The sequence below is a fragment of the Antrostomus carolinensis genome, unplaced genomic scaffold (genome assembly GCF_000700745.2).
Source record: "Antrostomus carolinensis isolate BGI_N321 unplaced genomic scaffold, ASM70074v2 scaffold29945, whole genome shotgun sequence".
NCBI lineage: Eukaryota > Metazoa > Chordata > Aves > Caprimulgiformes > Caprimulgidae > Antrostomus > Antrostomus carolinensis.
This window is the reverse complement of record NW_010314871.1, coordinates 3,608-21,286: the sequence shown is the minus strand read 5'-3', so window position 1 is coordinate 21,286 and position 17,679 is coordinate 3,608. Positions and strand designations below refer to the sequence as shown.

Genomic DNA, 17,679 nt, shown 5'->3' with positions numbered 1-17,679 from the left:
GGGGAGGGGGACCGGCCCTCCCTCACCCTGGCCTCGGGGAGGGGGACCGGCCCTCCCTCACCCTGGTCTCGGGGAGGGCAGCCAGCCCTCTGTCAGGAATGGCTGAGATTCCTTCGTGCCTTTTTTCTGGCTTTAAATAGTGCGGCTGATTCTGGTGAGTCAAGTGTTTGGAGTGTGGATCCCAGCAGTGCCTCTGAATTCACAGCGTGCCCTTGAGCAAACCCCTTCTGCTGGGTGGCATTTCAACCTTTCTCTCTTTAAGAAACATTTATCATTTAAATTTCAGAACAATGAGCTTTAAGCTAAAGCAGAAGATATTGTGATCCTCTGGACCTTGCTAAGTAACTGCAGAGCTTCCTTGCCTAGGCAGTGACCTAATCCCTTTCCAAATTCCAGTGGCCTGTGGGAGTCCATATGACAGTGAGATCTGTGGTGTAGCGTGTGCACATCATTTAATTGCTCTTAATTAGTAAATTTCCAGTTTTCTGCAGCTAATGCAATTGTGCTAAATCGACCTTTGCTTATATGTACTTGCCCTCTGTGTTGCCAGTGTTATTTTGTGTGTGTTATTCTCTTTTATTAATTTATCCTTTGAACTACTTAGTCACTGCATCTTAGACTTTCTTAATGTAGTTTTTCATATTTTTTAGCTTTCTTCTTAACCTTTTTCTCATCCTTATTTTCCACTTTGATTCCTGAAAAACTTTCTGAGAGTTTGGCTAGTGACAGGAGTGTCACTAATGGGAGCTTTGTCAGTCTGTATCCTGACCTTGCCCATCAAGCAATAATCCTTGAATTACAATTAATTAAAACCAAAGAGATTAATAAGATGAATAAGAGATTAATAATAAGTTCAGGCTATTGCTGCAGTATATAATTACTATTATTGTTTTACCTAATGAAACAGATCTCGTTGATGAAGGAACGGTTGTTCACTTTATTGTCTACTACGAGAACTGGGGACCATCAAATAAAACTTGAGAGGTTTGTTCAAAACTAGTGCAAGAACATAGCTCTTAACACAGTGTGCAGTTGTACTGTGGGGCTCCTGGCCACAGGATATTAGAGGGTAAAAGCTTTTTATGTGTCCAGAAAGCATTTTTAAAAGATTGATTTAAAAAAGAATGTGTTGAAGGCAATGTGTAAATGCAGTGCAGCGTGTCTGGCTGAGGAAGTCCTTGAGCTGAAAATTGCGGGAAGCTGGGAGCGTGTTCTGGAGATGAGTATTTCTCCTACTCTTCTGAGGGTGATCTTAATTCACTTGTGTCCTAGGCAGAATCCTGGTTTAACTGCAGATTTGTCTGACCTACCATTGCCATTCTAAAGTGAAGTTCTTCAAGCCATCTCAATTTTTGCCTAGCCTGAGGAAGGGCTAAAATGCGAATTACCAGTAAACCTTGTCACCTCTGTGCACGTGCTCATACCCTTTGCAGATCATTGAAAAAAATGATCTGAAATGGTGTTAATGGTGGTTTTTGTATTTCTCTCTACTAATCCTCTTTTTCTGCCACCTTAAACTTTCTAGTTTTCCTTTTTAAATATGAAAGCAACACCCAGAGGCAAGTACTGTTTTCTAAGGTAAAATTACCTGCTTTCTTCGGTTAGCTTTTTTTGCCACCCCTTTGCTCTGGGAGTACACATCGTACTGGTTGTCAGCTGCTGCTCTTCATCATATTTTGCAGGAATTGCTTTTGCTCCTGCTTCTAGGGTAGTGACTTCAGGGTTTTGGCTTTGTTAAACCAGTCCATTTAAGCCCAGTGTAAGACCCTTGGTGACTGCTTGCTTCCAGGTGTTTTTCCGTTATTTGCCAGTCACTGCAGCTTTGCTCAGTATTTGCCACTGTGACAATCTTTATCACCCATGGATTTCATCAAGAGTAAAATGTCACCTCCTGTTGCTGGAAAAACTGTAAATTGTTAGGTCTAGTCTAGACGTGATTTTCCTGGACTCTTTCTGGACCACTGCTGTTTGATTCTTTACTGACAACTGGTTTCAGGTTTTTTAGAGTGAGGCTGATATTTTATTTTTTCTTCTTCTTTTTGAGATTTTGTGGTCTGATTTTAATCAATTTAGCATCTATGCTATAGACAGAGTGCTAAGGCTCTAAGTGTGGTTTTCTGAGATACCAAGATCACTTTTTGCAAAACTGAAGTATGTTACATCTTCGTGATTGCTTTTGTGAGTCCAGCTTTTGTTTGATAAGTTCCATAAAAACAAAAGCAATATAAATATAGCCCCTCAACCAATCATTGATTAGTATAAAGTGTCTTTTAAGTCTATAGTGATCTGATTCTGTAATTCTCTCCTGGTGTGAATCTCAGGTCGTATAACTGTATAGCCCTAGCAGCATAAATTATTACAAATATGCTTTTTTTTTTTAAAGTCCTGGTAGACATTAGAACTCTTCTAGGCTAGTGTATTTCACCAGTCCCCTAACATGTCCTAAGCATTTAAATCTGTAGGTATGAAGTCTCCTCAATCAGCTATTTTTAATATCCATGGCCATCAGTTTTTTGTGCCTGCTGATTTAAAAATGTTTGTTCCAGTTAGATTTTCTTCAATTTTGCCTTCGTTAGTATGGGACTGAAAAATAGTTCATCTCTTTGTGACGAGAGTACGTAATTTTACATTCCTTCTGAAAGAGAATAATTTTGGAGACCTGTGCCTTTCATACATTGTGAACAGCTGTATCATCATGTAGTGCGTGATAAGACATCATAGTTGAGATTTCTCCTAGTTTTGAACAACTGGTACCTCATTGACTTCGCTTTGTTAGTCAGTGTTCTGTGCTCCCTGAATAATAGTCTTGCCATTGAGCCATAGAGGCTCAGGGCTCCCTCTTCACCTCGGACTCTCTTACCGCTGATTAAATGACCACCACGCTAAGGAGTAACAATTTTTTTAACTCTTATTATTGCTTTTAAAATTCTTCTCTATTATCTATACATATCCGTAGCTTGAGGAACTCAGGAAACTTCTATAGATACCAGAGGCATGGGTTCAAATTCTACATGCTCAGGTAGGGACTTCCTGAAGAAACAAGGTACTATGAAAACATTTCATAAACTTGTGTCTCCTTATGCACTGTTAGAGAGAAAAATCTTTAGAATACCAAGCAATTGCTTCTGTAAATGTTGTCCTGTTGTAGTGTTTGCTCAGCTTTTAGATAAGAAGTTGGAACTGCTCTATTCAGACTTCTTAGACATCTTGATCTGTCACCACTGTACTCAGTCTTTTCCTGAACTGGAAACTACACTTCTGGTCAAGAAAACAACAGGCCTCTAACTCTGGAGCCTGTATCAGGCAAATTAGTAGAAGCTGTGGTAAAGAATATGACTGTTGGAGCCCTGAATGAGTATGGTCTACATGGGAAGAATCAACATGGCTTTTGTAAGAGGAGGCCCTGCCTCATGTGACTCCAGGATTGGTAAGTAGCCTGTCTTAGTGTCCATGCTTCATCAGCTTGTTCATCCAGAGAACCTGAGCCAGGATGTTTACTGCTTTGCTTTGTGTTGTCTTCTGAACCCAGGCTAAGTTGTTTGGTCATGTTCCGTCTGATCCCAAACTCCCACTACTCATCATATCTCCTGAGGGAAACTGCTGGTGATTGACTGCTCTGCAAGTCATTACCACTGTGTGGATCTGCAAAGGGCTTGACAAAGCAGCATGAGTGTAACAGCAGCATAACTAGTTGCTAGTTGCTGGCATTGTTAACTGCATAACCTTCTAGCTGCCAGATCTTCAACTCTCGGACTTCATTGCAATAGGCATCCAGACCTCTTTTTTCCTTCCCCCCCTCACCCCCTGACCTGCAGGCAGTAATACATGAAGCCCTAGGAGCAGAGGCTGTGAGTGATGTGTGTATGCACTGAACTGTATGGACTTTTTCAAAGTAATTCTTCAGAACTCTAGCCATTTGCTGTCCTGTACTATCAGATGTAATTCTATTGACACACTTGATGCTTCCCTGGTATCTTCCAGTTCTTTGGTTGGCTTTTCTTTCTTTGGAACAAAGTGAGCTCTTTTTAAGCCTCCATCTCTTGTGAAACAAAGCGAGTTTGACTGTAGCAGATATGAACAACTGTCAGTTCATCAAAGCCTCTTGCATGGCTGTCCCATGCAAATTCATCTCAAAACAGTCTTTCAGGTACTGAGCATCCTCTAGAAGAACAGACCCGTCAGTCAAAGGAACTAAAGAGGCAGAAGCTGAGAACCAGACATATCGGTCCTCTGGTTCTGACTTGTCCCTCGGTGGCAGACAGTTAAAGAGGAGATACGTGTCCTTTCAGCATTACTGAGGTGTGACTAGACTGATTGACGGTGATGGTTCAGGAGTTACAAAAATAGCTTCTGTCTGATGAAGGTCAGGGTCCTCTTTCATGAAGAGGAGTTCAGGCTGGGGGCGAGCCTAGCTATTGGCAGAAAATACAAGATCTTGCTTACAGGGCCTTGCAGCTGTGGGGCTGAGCAGGTCACAGGTTGAAGACATGAGCAGACTGAGGGGTGGAAGAGTTTTGTGCTGCCCCTCTCTGAGCCAGTGCTGCTGTGGGGAGGTATGAGGCATGGTGCCTGGTGATCTCAGCAGAAGGCATTGCAGCGAGGTTGGGCAGCAGAAATGTTTGCTCTGGGAAATTCTGAATGCAAAGATCAGCAGCTTTGAGCTGAGGGACTGCTGAGTCTCTATGGACTTGGGACTGTTTGTCTCAAATACTGAGTGAAGTTTCAGAGGGAGGCTGCCAGGAGATGTCCCAAGCTAACCCGTTATTACGTTAATCAGTGTCAGAGCAGGAGGTCAAGTGTGACGCAGGCTGGGGGACCTAACCTCCTCCCCTAGAGAGGAAAGGTTGTGGACGAGCAGGGTCAGAATTACTGCACTGTTCCTGCACAGGGGTCATTCTTATGTGTGCTGTTATGCCCTAGATGTGGTGGCACAGCTGGAGCCATCCTGACCTGTCCCCTGGAAGTGGTGAAGACACGTCTGCAGTCATCCCAACTGACACTGCGGCCTCTGTGCCTCTCAGAGATACAGCTGCCAGGGATGAGTGTGAGGCTGATCAACCCCACCCCACCATCTCCTGGAGTGCTCAAGTTGCTGAGGTGAGTAGGATAGGGCAGCATGCGTGTTGGCACCAGGGAGGTGAAGGTTTGGCCATCAGGTGGCGGGGGGGAAAGAGAGAGAGAGTTGGAAGTAGCGTTTGAGCTGTGGCTCTGAAAGCTGTAAGTGTGGTGAGAAGTTCCATCAGAGCACAGGTACATCTACTTGTCACAGCTGATCTGTGCTTTGAACTCGGAGTCTGCAAGGCAGCTTTTGGGATTGTGAGAAATTTCTCTGCTAGTCATTTGATCAGCCCCAGAGTGATGTGGTCAGCAAGAATATAAAGAAGTGACTGAAGGAGAGAGAAGTGGCTGGAGAGAAAATGAGAGTAGGGCAGAAAAAGGATAACGCTGGAGGCAAGGAGACGATGCTACAAGTACTTAAGAACAAAGGAGGAGGAGGAACAGGAGAGCCCCCAGCTTAGTTACACTGCTGATGTCTCTGTTCATTTCCTCCTGTAGGACCATCCTTGAGAAGGAAGGCATGCGATCCTTGTTCCGAGGTCTAGGTCCAAACCTTGTAGGGGTTGCTCCTTCCCGGTGAGTACTGGTCCCTGAAGATACCTTATGCTGTACACTTTTTAAAGAACCTTGAAAGGGTTGTCAAGCACTGGAATAGGCTGCCTGGTGAACTGGTGGAGGCCCCATCCCTGAGGTATTTAAAAGACGTGTAGATGTGGTGCTTAGGGACATGGTTTAGTAGTGGACTTGGCAGTGTTAGGTTTAGGGTTGGACTCAATGATCTTCAAGGTCTTTTCCAACTTAAACATTCTATGATTCTATGACCTCTGTGACAGATATTGCTCCACATTCTGAAAGCAGTCTGGATCCTGTGCTTATGGTGCCACAGGACCCCTTCACACAGACGTTATCTGGACCTTCTGATCATAGTTGTAAGATGAGATGATTGCTGTGGGTCTAGTATAGATGGTAGCTGATGTCACATTGGACAAACCTGTGCTGGGAGTAAGAAAAGTTGGAGTGAGACACCACAGCAGTGCTGCCCCTGCTCCTTCTAAGTGAGCTGTAACCTTTTGTGTATTTCTTTCCAACCAGGGCTATATATTTTGCTGCCTATTCTGGTGTTAAGGAGAGACTCAATGCTGTCCTTGTACCGGAGTCCAAGAAAGTACACATGCTATCAGCAGCCTGTGCAGGTGAGCCTCTTCTGTCTCAAATCAGAGCCAAGAGGTCCTTCTGTCTGAAAGTGTAAATGGATTTCATCTCTTTCCTATTGCTGTTCCCATCAGTCCCACTCTCTCTTACAAAGTTTCCTCCTTCCCCACCTGGAGCAATGAGTTCCTTGGGTGACCAAAAGGTTTTCTCACTCTTTGTTCTTAGGCTCACCTCTTCAAGTCACAGATCTAGGCTTTATGCCTTCAGCTGCTATCAGGAGAAGAGCTCCATTCAGCTGTGAGAGGGAAAAAGTGGTGTGTAATTTAGACCACTCACAGAATATTTTTTCTTGATATATCCCAGTTTTCTAACAAAATCTTACAGTCTTGCGAGTTTAACCCTTTGTTTCCTGCCTCTTTGTAACACCAGGGCCTGTAGTGGGGTTATGTTGGAGGCAGAGGAGCTAATTACCACCAGACAAAGGCTGGAATGGGGGAGGAGAAGAATCAAATAATCTGCCCTAAACATCTCCTCTCCCATGGGAGCTCAAGGTCATCCTCAAATTGCAAATGCCTACAGTTTGTCAAGCAGAATTCAGAGACCTAATAGATCAGCACCTCCTCACAGTCAGTGTGATCCTGGTGCTCACAGCTGTCTTCTTCTTCTGTTCTCCAGGCATTACCTCTTCCACACTCACCAACCCTATCTGGTTAGTGAAAACCAGGATGCAGCTGGAAGCCAGGTAAGGCAGGCTAGCAATGCAGAGCTGCTCTGTGTCAATCAGGACTGGTTTGGGGTGGGGTTAGGTGCGGGTCTGTGACCAGGGCATGCTGGAGAGGAGTCATACAGTTGTGTTCACAAGAGCATTTTAGGTCAGTGGAGCAGTATGCCGTTCCAACCCTCCCTCTTCTTTACAGGGTGAAGGGAGAGATGGCCAGCAACGCTCTCCAGTGTGCCATGCACGTGTACCGCACTGAAGGCCTTCGTGGATTTTACCGTGGTATCACTGCCTCCTATGCTGGAGTGTCAGAGACCATCATACACTTTGTCATCTATGAAGCACTGAAGCAGCAGCTGAGAAACAGCCATCATTCCTTTTCCCCACCACTCACACTTTCACCGAACAGCCATGATTTCTTTGGACTAATGGGAGCTGCTGCTGTCTCCAAAACATGCGCTTCATGCCTTGCATATCCACATGGTGAGTGGGTCCACTCTCCTTGCTTCTGTTCCCCTCAGTGGGAGATGCCATCATGCCTGTAGGATCAGTCTGCTAATATCACTTCCCTTTTTGTCTCTCCAGAGGTCATTCGAACACGGTTGCGAGAGGAAGGGTCACGATACCGTTCCTTTATACAGACTCTGCAGCTTGTGGTCCATGAAGAGGGACCCTTGGCTTTATACCGAGGGCTCCTGGCTCACTTGATCCGTCAGATCCCAAACACAGCTATCATGATGGCTACCTATGAACTCATCGTACATTTGGCCTCTTCCACCTTATAAGCACCTGGCTGAGGCTGCTCTAGAGCTACAAGTACCTCATGGTCCTGAGACTTGGTCTTTTTCCATGCTATGAGAGGTGGTGCTTTTCATCACATATCAGAACTGGGTCAGGCATAGCATTCTCAGGATGTAAGACTATTTTGTGCAAAAATTTTGGTTCCAATATGCACAATACAGCCTTTCTTCTTTCTGGAGACTTGAATTATTCTGGTGCTTCAAGATATCAGGGCACTGGTTTGTCAGTACCTGCTGTAAGCTCCCTGTATGAAACAAGAGCACAGAACTTGCTGGGAAGGAGACAAAGGAGAAAGCATAAGCACATCTTAGCTTCAGCATGTTCAGTTCTTTTGGACCCGGTAACAACTATACGTGGGCACAGTTGGATGTGAAGAGAGGCTAGAGCTGAGACATCTAAGAGAAGTGCAGCAGAGAGAAAGAGACCTTTCATGCTCTCAGAAGGGTTCTTTCACTTTCATCTACTGTGCTGCCTTCCTGCCCATAAGGAGGATTTCTCAGGCTTGGCTACCAGCAAATGTCCCATTGCAGAATCTTCCTTTGGGTCCTTCACATGTTGCAGCCATTGTCCTGAGACGTGTCAGGCAGCCGACAGCCTCTCTTCATCTTGCGGGATCTGAATAATCAGACCAAGTAGACTGAGGGAAGAAGGACAACCTTGCTATGAAGCACTACCCTAACAACTCATGCTACTGGGCTCATAGCCACGCTTTGCCAATATCTTGTGTTTCTATCCCCTCTTTTCCTAACAAAAAGAGGAGGACACCTCCTTCCCTCAGAAGTGCTGGGGCTGTTCTGCCACAAGCTGGAAGCCTGGTGTGAAAAACACTCTTTTATGCTGGTAAAGAAAGTGGATCAGGTAAAAAGATGAATGAAGCTAAGGATTGGGCCTGTTTCTATTGATGACATGCTAAGTGTATGGAAAGAGCCTTTTTTTCTGTAATCAAGAATTCAGTTTGCTGCATGTGTTACACTTGGCTGTGCCTTTTGTTCCTCTGTGGGTTCCTAGCCCTGTGTCCTGGGGAAGGCTACATTGTGTTTACAAAGAGTATTTTGACTCTTTGAAAGGCAGGGGGAATAGGGTCAGAGGGGATGGGTCTTTCTTGTTTCAACACATACACTAAAAAATGTAATCCTTCCCTGACATAAGGCAGATATTTCAGTACCTATATGCTCTGGACAATCTCTAGTCTCACCTTAGAGGCTACACTGTTTCTTTCCTTACTTGTGAAAAACTGCAGAAGCCCTGAACATTTTATTTGAAATCCATTTATTTTAAAATCCACTTTGTTTCCTCATCCTTCTTACCTTCATTTATTTAGTTCAGGAGTATCAACAATTTTACAAAGCAACACAAGCTGCGGTGGTTTGTTTTTTTTTTTTTTTTTGCATGAAACGAGAATAAACCTCAAACGACAACATTGAAAAAATATACAATATATATATAATATCTGGGGAGGGGTTGTGAGAGACCCCACTCTGAGCCCTGTGCTGGCTCCTCCTTCCACATTGCTGTTCTTTCCAAGCTCCCACCTTCCTCAGCATAGTTTGAGCTGTGCCCCTGTCAATCCTCAAGTGCCCTAACACCTGTTTCTAGAGAGCCAGATGAGGGGTCAATAATGCAGGGAACGTCCACAATGAGAATGGCAGAAGATGAAGGAAGATGGGAGGCAGAAGTGACAAATGAGGGAGGAGCACGTGTGTACACGGTGGGGGAAGGAGGAAGTTAGAAGTAAGACACCTCCTCCTTCCAGCCATACGTTGTGGGGGGATCCATTGGACTGGTGTTTTAAAGCTCCTAGTAGCGGTGAGAGCCGTCGCTCTTGCCAACAATGTGTCGGTCACCCATGTCATTGCTGTCCGGGGAGTCGGGTGTCTCTGAGTCGCTGCTGTCATCTTCATCCTCCATGCCCTCCCTCGCTCTGCCCTCGCCCCTTTCTGCTGCCCTGTCCTGGCAGCTCTGGTAGGACTGGGGAGGTGAGACATGGAGTAAGGGTAAGGATCTGGCAACCCAGCTGCCCACCCTTCCCCAGCCACTGGGCCTGCTCCTCACCTCCATGGGGTTGACTATGATGGTGAGGGCTGAGTCATCCCAGAACAGGTCACTCTCTTTGCCTCCGGTGCTTGCGTGTCCCCCTTCTGCAGCCACAGGGACCTCTTGCCTCTCTCCCCGCCGGTGCAGGGAGTGGATGCGCAGGATGCCAAGGATCACCATGAGTACCAGGAAGCCCACACACACCACAATGATGACAGTGGCAGCACTAGGGACCACTTTGGAGAAATAAAATGAGAAAGTGTGGTGAGTCTGTCACAGAAACATGCATTTCCAACCTGACCTGCAAGAACTGAGGTTCCTGGGCAGAGCTTGGGTCTAGGTCTTTTGGTCTAGGCAGGAACACATCCTGACTTGTCTGCTCTCCTAGGCACAGGCAGTTCCTGCCTTCAGCTGCTGTATCTTCGCTTGAGGCCTGCATGGTTTTCCAGGATGCCTAGGAACAGGTGTCCTCTGATGTTGGCCCAGCCTGTAGACTCTGCACAACTTTCTCTAGAGAAGTTACTAGAGTATATTGCACAGCAGCCATTTGTATCCTCCTCTTGGGAGGGAGAAATGCATGCTGGGGAGAGCCTTTAAGGGCACAAGGATGATTTTCAGAGGGTGTGATTTCCATGCAAGCAGTAGAGAAAGAAGGAAGCCAAAAGAAGTCTGCTTTGCACATGGGGAAGAGGTGAAGGCCATGATGGCCACCTGATTAGTGCCACGGTCAAAGCCTGGCTTCTCCACAGGAGAAAGCTTGAAATTCATCTAAGACTCTTTGCCCAACTCCCACCTCTTTGTTCTAGGCCTGTAGGCTGAGCCTTGACTCCCCAGATATCCCCCTTCCCTGCAAAATCTATCCAGGCCCTCTGTGGATTTGTTCTGGGTGGTTCTGTACAGCAGGGACAACTTTTCTGCTGCAGAAAGGAAGTGGCAAAGGCTGGTTTTTGGTGCTCTCCCAGCACATACGTAGGCAGTCCCTGCAGTGGCTGAGTGCCAGCTGCAGCTTGGGATCAGCTGCTGCAGGAAGCTGCAGCAAAAGCGAGCACCAGAGGTGCTTTACGTGCAGGGGCCAACCCAAGGCAGGGTACTCTGTAACAGTCCTAGAGCTTTCACAGAGCAGGAGGAGCCGGCTGGACTACAGTCATGCTTGTAGCACAGGACTGCCAGGACAAACCAGTGAATCTCATCTCCAGTCTAGATTTCAGGTTTCTCTCTCCTCTGTTTTGGAGGCAAGAATCCTTCTCTTGTCTGTGCAGTGCCATCACCTATATTTTTCTACCTAGCTGGCCACTACCTAGTCCCAACTCTTTTTTTTTTTTTTAAGAGCAGTGGCAGTCTTTAATCTAATTTCTCTCCTGCTTTTGAAGCTTCTTTCTGATTTTAGATTACCTAAGCCCACACATCACCTGTGCAAGGTGCACAAATGAAATTGTACCAGCTTACAGTTGTTCTTTTTAGACCTTCCCAGGTGTAGATTTCAGGCTGCTTCTACATTAAGAAAACAACAAACCAAAAGAGAAGGATTGTTGCACCAAGCTCTAAAACACAATTTGACACAGACTGCAGTCCATTTGCTAATGATGAATGGGACAGGACAGTGTAATGAGAACTTGATAACATGGGTATAGGGAGCCTGAAAGGAATCCTCTGCTATAGGTTCTGCCAGGGTACCAGAAAATCAACATCCTGACCTAAAGGAATAAACACAAAAGATAAGTGTTACGTACTGGGGTTGTTATGGGTGCTTGCTAAACTGTGCCCAGATAGCTCGGGAGGTAGATGATGGCCTTGGTGCATGAACTGCTGGGAACTCAGAATATGGTTAGGATGAGCAGCTCTGTTCATGTTGTGGAGAACATTCACCTGCAGAAAGACCAGAGTGAGAGAGATTCAGCCCTGTGCTCATGGTATGTCCTACACTGTGTGCATTCTCATCCACCACATCCTCTCCATGCATGTACAGGCACCTATATGTGCACATATTGATCTTGTACCTCAACAGTAAACTCATTGCTGGAGTAGCGTCCGTTCATCTCGGTGCAGGACAAGTGAAACTTCCTTTCATAAAAAGCAGCGCCACGGTTGATGTGGTACGAGACCTGGCGCAGTATTTCCTCATAAACTGCAATGCTCTCCACACCTGAGATAAGAAGAGAGAATTGGTGTGGGGTGAGGAAGCTCCTGCTTCAAAGCCATCTGGCATCATAACCCTGTAGCAACTGGGAACTATAGAGGAATCCAAGGCAATGCTGGGTTAGTTAATTTTAGGAAGGGAGCAGAGATGGAGATTGCTGCAAAGGACCTGATGAAATCCCTGCTTGCATTGCTAAAACAAGTGGAAGGGAAGGAAGGATTCAGAGCAACAGCCCTGTTAACTTCTGGAGAGTACAATAGCGTTGTATCAGTCCACATCCTGTGGGATGTGCCATCCCCCGGTCACGTCACACAAAATGCTGCAGGCATCTGGGAACACCAAACCCCAAGAGCAATGGGAGTAAGTCAGGAGGAGTGACAGAAGCTTGGGTCAAAGCTCAGACACCATGCTGTGTGCTGGAGGAGGAGCCACCTCCCCAAGGAGATGGCCTGGGACTTGAAAAGCCAGTTCAACAAATGGCTACATCTCAGAGTTTCATAAAGTACACCAACACATCTCTAACATCAGGTTAAGTGCTTCTCCCACCAACGAGGTGTAATTAGATGGCTGTGGCCAAGGAGAGGACATACCTGTGATGGTCAGGTAGGCAGAGGTATTAACAAGCTCCAGGCCCCGCTGCTGCAGCAGTGCCCCGTCCAGGAGCAGATACTCCCTCTCTGGGTCCAAGTCATCTCCCACCAATGAGATCTCACAGCCATCCAGGTTGTGGACAATCTCATCTGACATTCGTGTGTCTGTCACTGAGATGCAAACAGAAAGAAGACAGGGCCAGAAAGCCAGACAGCCATCAGTGAAGACAGGAGTTACTCAGAGGTGTACTCACTTACTTAAGAGTGCTCACATCATACGTAATGACTCATCTTTCTCTGGCTAGCACCGACCCTGGGTAAAATCACTGTCAGTCTAGTTACTTGTTGGAGGAGTCCCCCTGGTCCTAATGACATTATTTATGCACATAATAAAGTCACTTTATTTTGGAACAACATACTGTTATTAGACTGGTTCATGATAACACATCTCAGCTGTAAGAACTCTGTTGACAATGACAATATGCAAATTAGGAACAACTCTATCACACATTCCCAGACCCCGAGTGCTTTTGAAAGCTTTCTCCTGTCTCATGACTGCTGGTTACCATGGTTGTGATCTTACCTTCTTTAAAATGGCAACCACATCCAATGACTAACTGCCTTCAGCAGGGCTAAGCCCAACCCGCTCTAGGTCAAGAAACTCATCATTGTATGAGGAAAGGCAAAGCTACTGAGCAGAAAACTACAAGCAAAAAATCCCATTACCAGAAGAGATATAAAATAAGTGAAAGGACATATAGAGCATAAAGTGCAGCAAAATAATCTGAGGATGATGGAGAGAATTTGAGGGACAAGATATTATAGAGCGTGAGGAAACTGACTGGGGAATTCACAGGAATAAGTGATTTGGGAAGAGAGGGGAGGGGGTGAGAAATAAGGAAAGCAGGAGAGAAGGAAGCAGTAGGAGACTGAGTAAGTGCAGGAGTGGAGAGGGTAACAGGCAGGACACGCATCCAGTGTTGGATTCAATAAAGGGAAAAGTAGGTAAAATGTAAAAGGGATTAGAAACAAGCAGCCTGGGAGAGAGTGAGCAAAGGAACTGGGTGGACAGAAAAACTACAGGGAGGAGCAGAAAGGGATAAGAACTGATTAGCCTACATACTGACAGACAATGTGCCTTGCTTCTACATTTGTAAACTCTCTCCTATTTCAGGTGTAACAAGGGGCTCTACTTCCTCTGCAGGACAGCAACACTTGCAAGTCTTTCCAGTTTGTCTCTTATACCCCACCCTGTACTCCACTCACCAGTACCATGCCAATTCTCCTCCTTCTTGGCCTCCACTTGGTGAGAAATAGAGCAGGTGATCTGGAGATTGGGGAACAGGGGGACTCCATCAGGAGCCTCCAAGTCTGATGCAGGATGAGCAAAGTGGGCATTGCCACTCAACAGGATCTGGGGGGCATCAGGCTGTAGAACCACAACATAACCTTCCACATCAGGAATGGAGACACAGGACTCTTCACTGAAACACCTGAAGGAGAGAAGCAGAAAGCATCAGTTGGCCCAAGTTTCCACCAACAACACTGTGAAAGAACACCTCCTGCCCGTTACTGCTAGGGAAAGGAAGACCCTTTTTCTGGTAGTCTTCCCAAAGCTTCCCTATAGCTTGCTGTGCAAGACAGACAGGTGTGAAAGGAATGACTTCACTGGGTTTCCAGTGACTTGGTCATGTCCGCACACCACAGAGGAAATTAAAACCAGCTCACATGCCTGGAACACCATGAATGAGGGCAGAAGTTTTGCTACCTGCACAGACCCCAGGCCCCAGTATTCCAGTATCCATTTGGATACCAGATACGTTAATATTGGTTTTCAGGAAGACTCCTACCCATTTTGAGACCATCAATTAGAATTGAAATACAAGGTGAGGGAGTGTAATTTTAGTCAAAAGAGAGGTAATCCTCTTGCTGAACTTAGCAAGAGGTGCTGCTTTGTCCACTCACTTGACAGTAGTGGTGAGCCTGAGTGGCCGGACTCCAGGGGTAGCAAAGCGCAGGGAATTCATGTAAGCTACATGCTGGATTGCATGGTTGAAGGTTTCCACATCATCACCCTCCAAGGTAAGCAGGGACTGAGAGGGGTTCACATGAACCTACAGGTGGAAGAGAAGAAAATACTCAGGGTTCCTTGGCAAATGCCAAGAGCCCAGGCTAACAGAGACACATGGAGAAAGGTGAGGAGTTGTCTGAGGTGGGGGAGCAGGCAAAGATCTGGGAAGCAAGGCTGGGGAGGAGAGTGGTGGAGACCCATGCAAGCTGGGCAGATGGGCATACCTTCATCCCTTTGCCCAGACTGTCGAAGTCACTGTAATCAAGCCCCTCACGGCAGGCATACAGGCATTCAATAACCTCCCGGCTCTCCAAGCTACCAGGGCGCACAGTGAAGCCAGCCAAGTAACCATGGAAGTAGTGGTGGATCGACAGAGGATCTCCTGAGGGAAACATGGGAGGTGGAGGGTGTGAGAGACACGGCGAGGAAGAGAGCAGAGACAACAAAAGCAACAGTGTGAGGGACATACAGATGTTAAAGGAGGTAGAGAGAGACAGAGGGGTGCATGGGGCATGGAAAAACAAAGACAGCAAAAGCAACAGCATGAGGGACATACAGATGTTAGGGGACATACAGATGTTGGGGGAGGTAGAGTGAGACAGTGGGGTGCACAGGACACAGAAAAGCAAAGACAACAAAAAGATGGGGGATGCTGAAGTAAGGAGATGACATCTTTTTTTTTAATTCCAGATGGGGGAAAGTGAGAACAACAGACCAACAGAAAGACCAGGGCAGTGGACATTGGGTAGCATAGAGATGTTTCTGCCAAAATGCTGAATGCCAGATGAAAACAATTTCTTGTCCCCTTCTCACTCTACTTTCTGTGAGGGCTTTTAAAAGAAACTGTATGTTCCACAGATAGTTAGGGATGAGGTGACATCTCCTGATGTCTCTAATGGCTATTGTGTTCTTCAGAGACCAACTTTAATGACCAGGCATGAGGACTCTTTCTCCACAGGAAAAGCATACTCCATCTCAAAGCGGGCTGTAGTCCTCCCATCAGCCTTTTCATGCTCCACACATATCAAGGACCAATCTGCCAAATAAGGGTTTTCCTCCCAAGATGGTGGGAGGTGGCAGGACAGGATTGAGGGAGCTGTAGGAGGAAGGCACCATGCGAGAAGTGATAGTCATGCACGGTGAATAGGGGAAGAGAACCGTCTTCTTTCTTTTCCCTACCTTGTACAGTATCAGAGGAGTTCTCGCTTCCTTTTATTTTCTCTTTGTTTTTCTCCTCTGCAAAAGGAGAACATTCAGACGAGCGATAAGGCATTGGCAGAGGGTAGTTACAGAGTCAGGCAAGTATCTATACAAGGGCCTGTGTTGGCCAGTCCAAAAGAACAGCTCTGGAGTCATATGCCAAACAGTGTACCCTTCAACCCTAGAGACAGCACATCACAGATGAAAGAGGGCAGAGTCCCTGTCATTAAGGGGATGGTAAGACTGGAGGATGAGTAGCTGATACAAGGGAGAAAGTATACATTGTGGTTTTTTTCTCCTTTCACAATTATATCTATTCCAGGAATTAACTGATTCCCATTTATGGAACATGGTCCTAGCCATGTTCACAACAAGCCATATTCTCAACATCCCTTTGAAACTCAGATGGAAACTAATCCCAAACTGATTAATATTTGTTGGTTTCAAAAGGCCAATTGAGAGCACAGAGCTGTAGGAAAATCCCTGACCTGGGAGAAGCAGAACTACAGTAAAGATTTGATCTTGCTAGGAATTTCTGCTAGAGCGAAGGCAAGCAGCAGGCAAATTCCTCTAGTCTGTCCCGCTTCAGTCTTGCAGGAGAACTGACAGACCTGGAAAATGCAGTCTTACATGTCCACAGAAGAGGTTTTAATCTGGTAGCAGCTTAACTATGTTCCTAACCTGATGTCTGTCCTCCAGCCCAATTCCTCTACAGAATGTTTTGTGACTTCTTCATATAGACCCTTAAGACACAGAAATCCCCATCAATACAACCAGCAGCACAAATAGTACTGCCTGCTCTCTGATGAAAAGCTTTGATAGAAGGGCCAACATGTGAATGAGGCACAGAGTTTCAACTCTCCACTGCCTGAAAGCTGGTGATCATAGAATCATAGGATGGAATGGTTTGGGTTGGAAGGGACCTTTAAAAGTGATCCAGTCCCAACCCTTCTGCAGTGAGCAGGGACATCTTCAACTAGATCAGGTTGCTCAGAGCCCCGTCCAGCCTGACCTTGAATGTTTCCAGGGATGGGGCTTCTGCCACCTCTCTGGTCAACCTCTGCCAGTGTTTCACCACCCTCATTGTAAAAAATTTCTTCCTTATGTCTAGTCTAAGTCTCCCCTCTCTCAGCTTAAAACCATTTCCCCTTGTCCTATCTAAAATGTTTGTTCTCATCTTTCTTATAGGCCCCCTTCAAGTACTGAAAGGCCATTGCATGTTCTATTGCTGTTGTCCAGGAAGCTGCCAATAACACTTGACCCTGAGCTATTATTACTGTGACCTGCTGGCTTGGTCTGAAAGGAAGGAAGGATCCACACTGGCTTTGGCGCCAAGGAGGCAAGATGGCTGCAACATGGTTTAGAATCATAGGATCACAGAGTAGTCTGGGTTGGAAAGGACCTTAAAGCTCATCTAGTTCCAAGCCCCCTGCCATCAGCAGGGACACCTTCCACTAGACCAGGTTGCTCAAAGCCTCATCCAACCTGGCCTTGAACACTTCCAGGGAGGGGGCAGCTACAGCTTCTCTGGGCAATAGTTTGCATCATTTAGTATCAGGTAGTGTTTCTACCACCTCTTCTGTCTCTCCCTCCACTGATTTCCCACATGGGAAGAGCACGGTGCAGGGAGCGGCCACTCACCGGTCCAGCAGGCCCCAATCATGAGCGAGGGCTCCTGCCGTGGGGGGTGAATGAGGCCGTTGTCATGGATGAGGGCAGGGTCATAAGAGACACCGTCCACGTAGAGCGTGACAGTGGGGAACTCCAGGTTCAGGGCATAATGGTGCCATTCATCATCGCAGACCTACAGCAGACAGCAGAGGAAGGAATTAGCAAAGGGCAGAAGGAGAAGGGATGTGAGGAAGAGGAAAACACTTCCTCACCTGCTCCAGCTTCCAGAGGAACTTCACAGGCCTGG

At 46.4% G+C, this 17,679-nt stretch overlaps 2 protein-coding genes across 2 annotated transcripts in view; one reads left to right on the top strand and one right to left on the bottom strand.

The window, feature by feature from the left end:
• Positions 1-4,088: 4,088 nt before the first annotated feature.
• Positions 4,089-7,713, top strand: LOC104524804 (solute carrier family 25 member 36; the record flags this gene model as incomplete). The annotated part of the gene is given in 8 exon segments (XM_010167794.2): positions 4,089-4,119; positions 4,122-4,147; positions 4,921-5,097; positions 5,557-5,634; positions 6,151-6,251; positions 6,886-6,952; positions 7,128-7,411; positions 7,514-7,713. Coding segments are annotated over 8 exon segments (964 nt in total), but the record flags the coding sequence as incomplete, so codon positions are not given.
• A 1,388-nt stretch (positions 7,714-9,101) lies between these two features.
• CLSTN3 (calsyntenin 3) overlaps positions 9,102-17,679 on the bottom strand; it is a gene marked incomplete at its 5' end in the record, with an annotated part of 11,836 nt that continues 3,258 nt past the window's right edge. Inside the window, 11 exon segments of the mRNA XM_029084911.1 lie at positions 9,102-9,697; positions 9,782-9,999; positions 11,494-11,629; positions 11,761-11,906; positions 12,491-12,661; positions 13,757-13,983; positions 14,456-14,604; positions 14,786-14,943; positions 15,741-15,797; positions 17,403-17,565; positions 17,645-17,679. The exon segment at positions 17,645-17,679 is cut by the window's right edge and continues 51 nt beyond it. Coding sequence (XP_028940744.1) covers positions 9,527-9,697; positions 9,782-9,999; positions 11,494-11,629; positions 11,761-11,906; positions 12,491-12,661; positions 13,757-13,983; positions 14,456-14,604; positions 14,786-14,943; positions 15,741-15,797; positions 17,403-17,565; positions 17,645-17,679 — 1,631 coding nt within the window.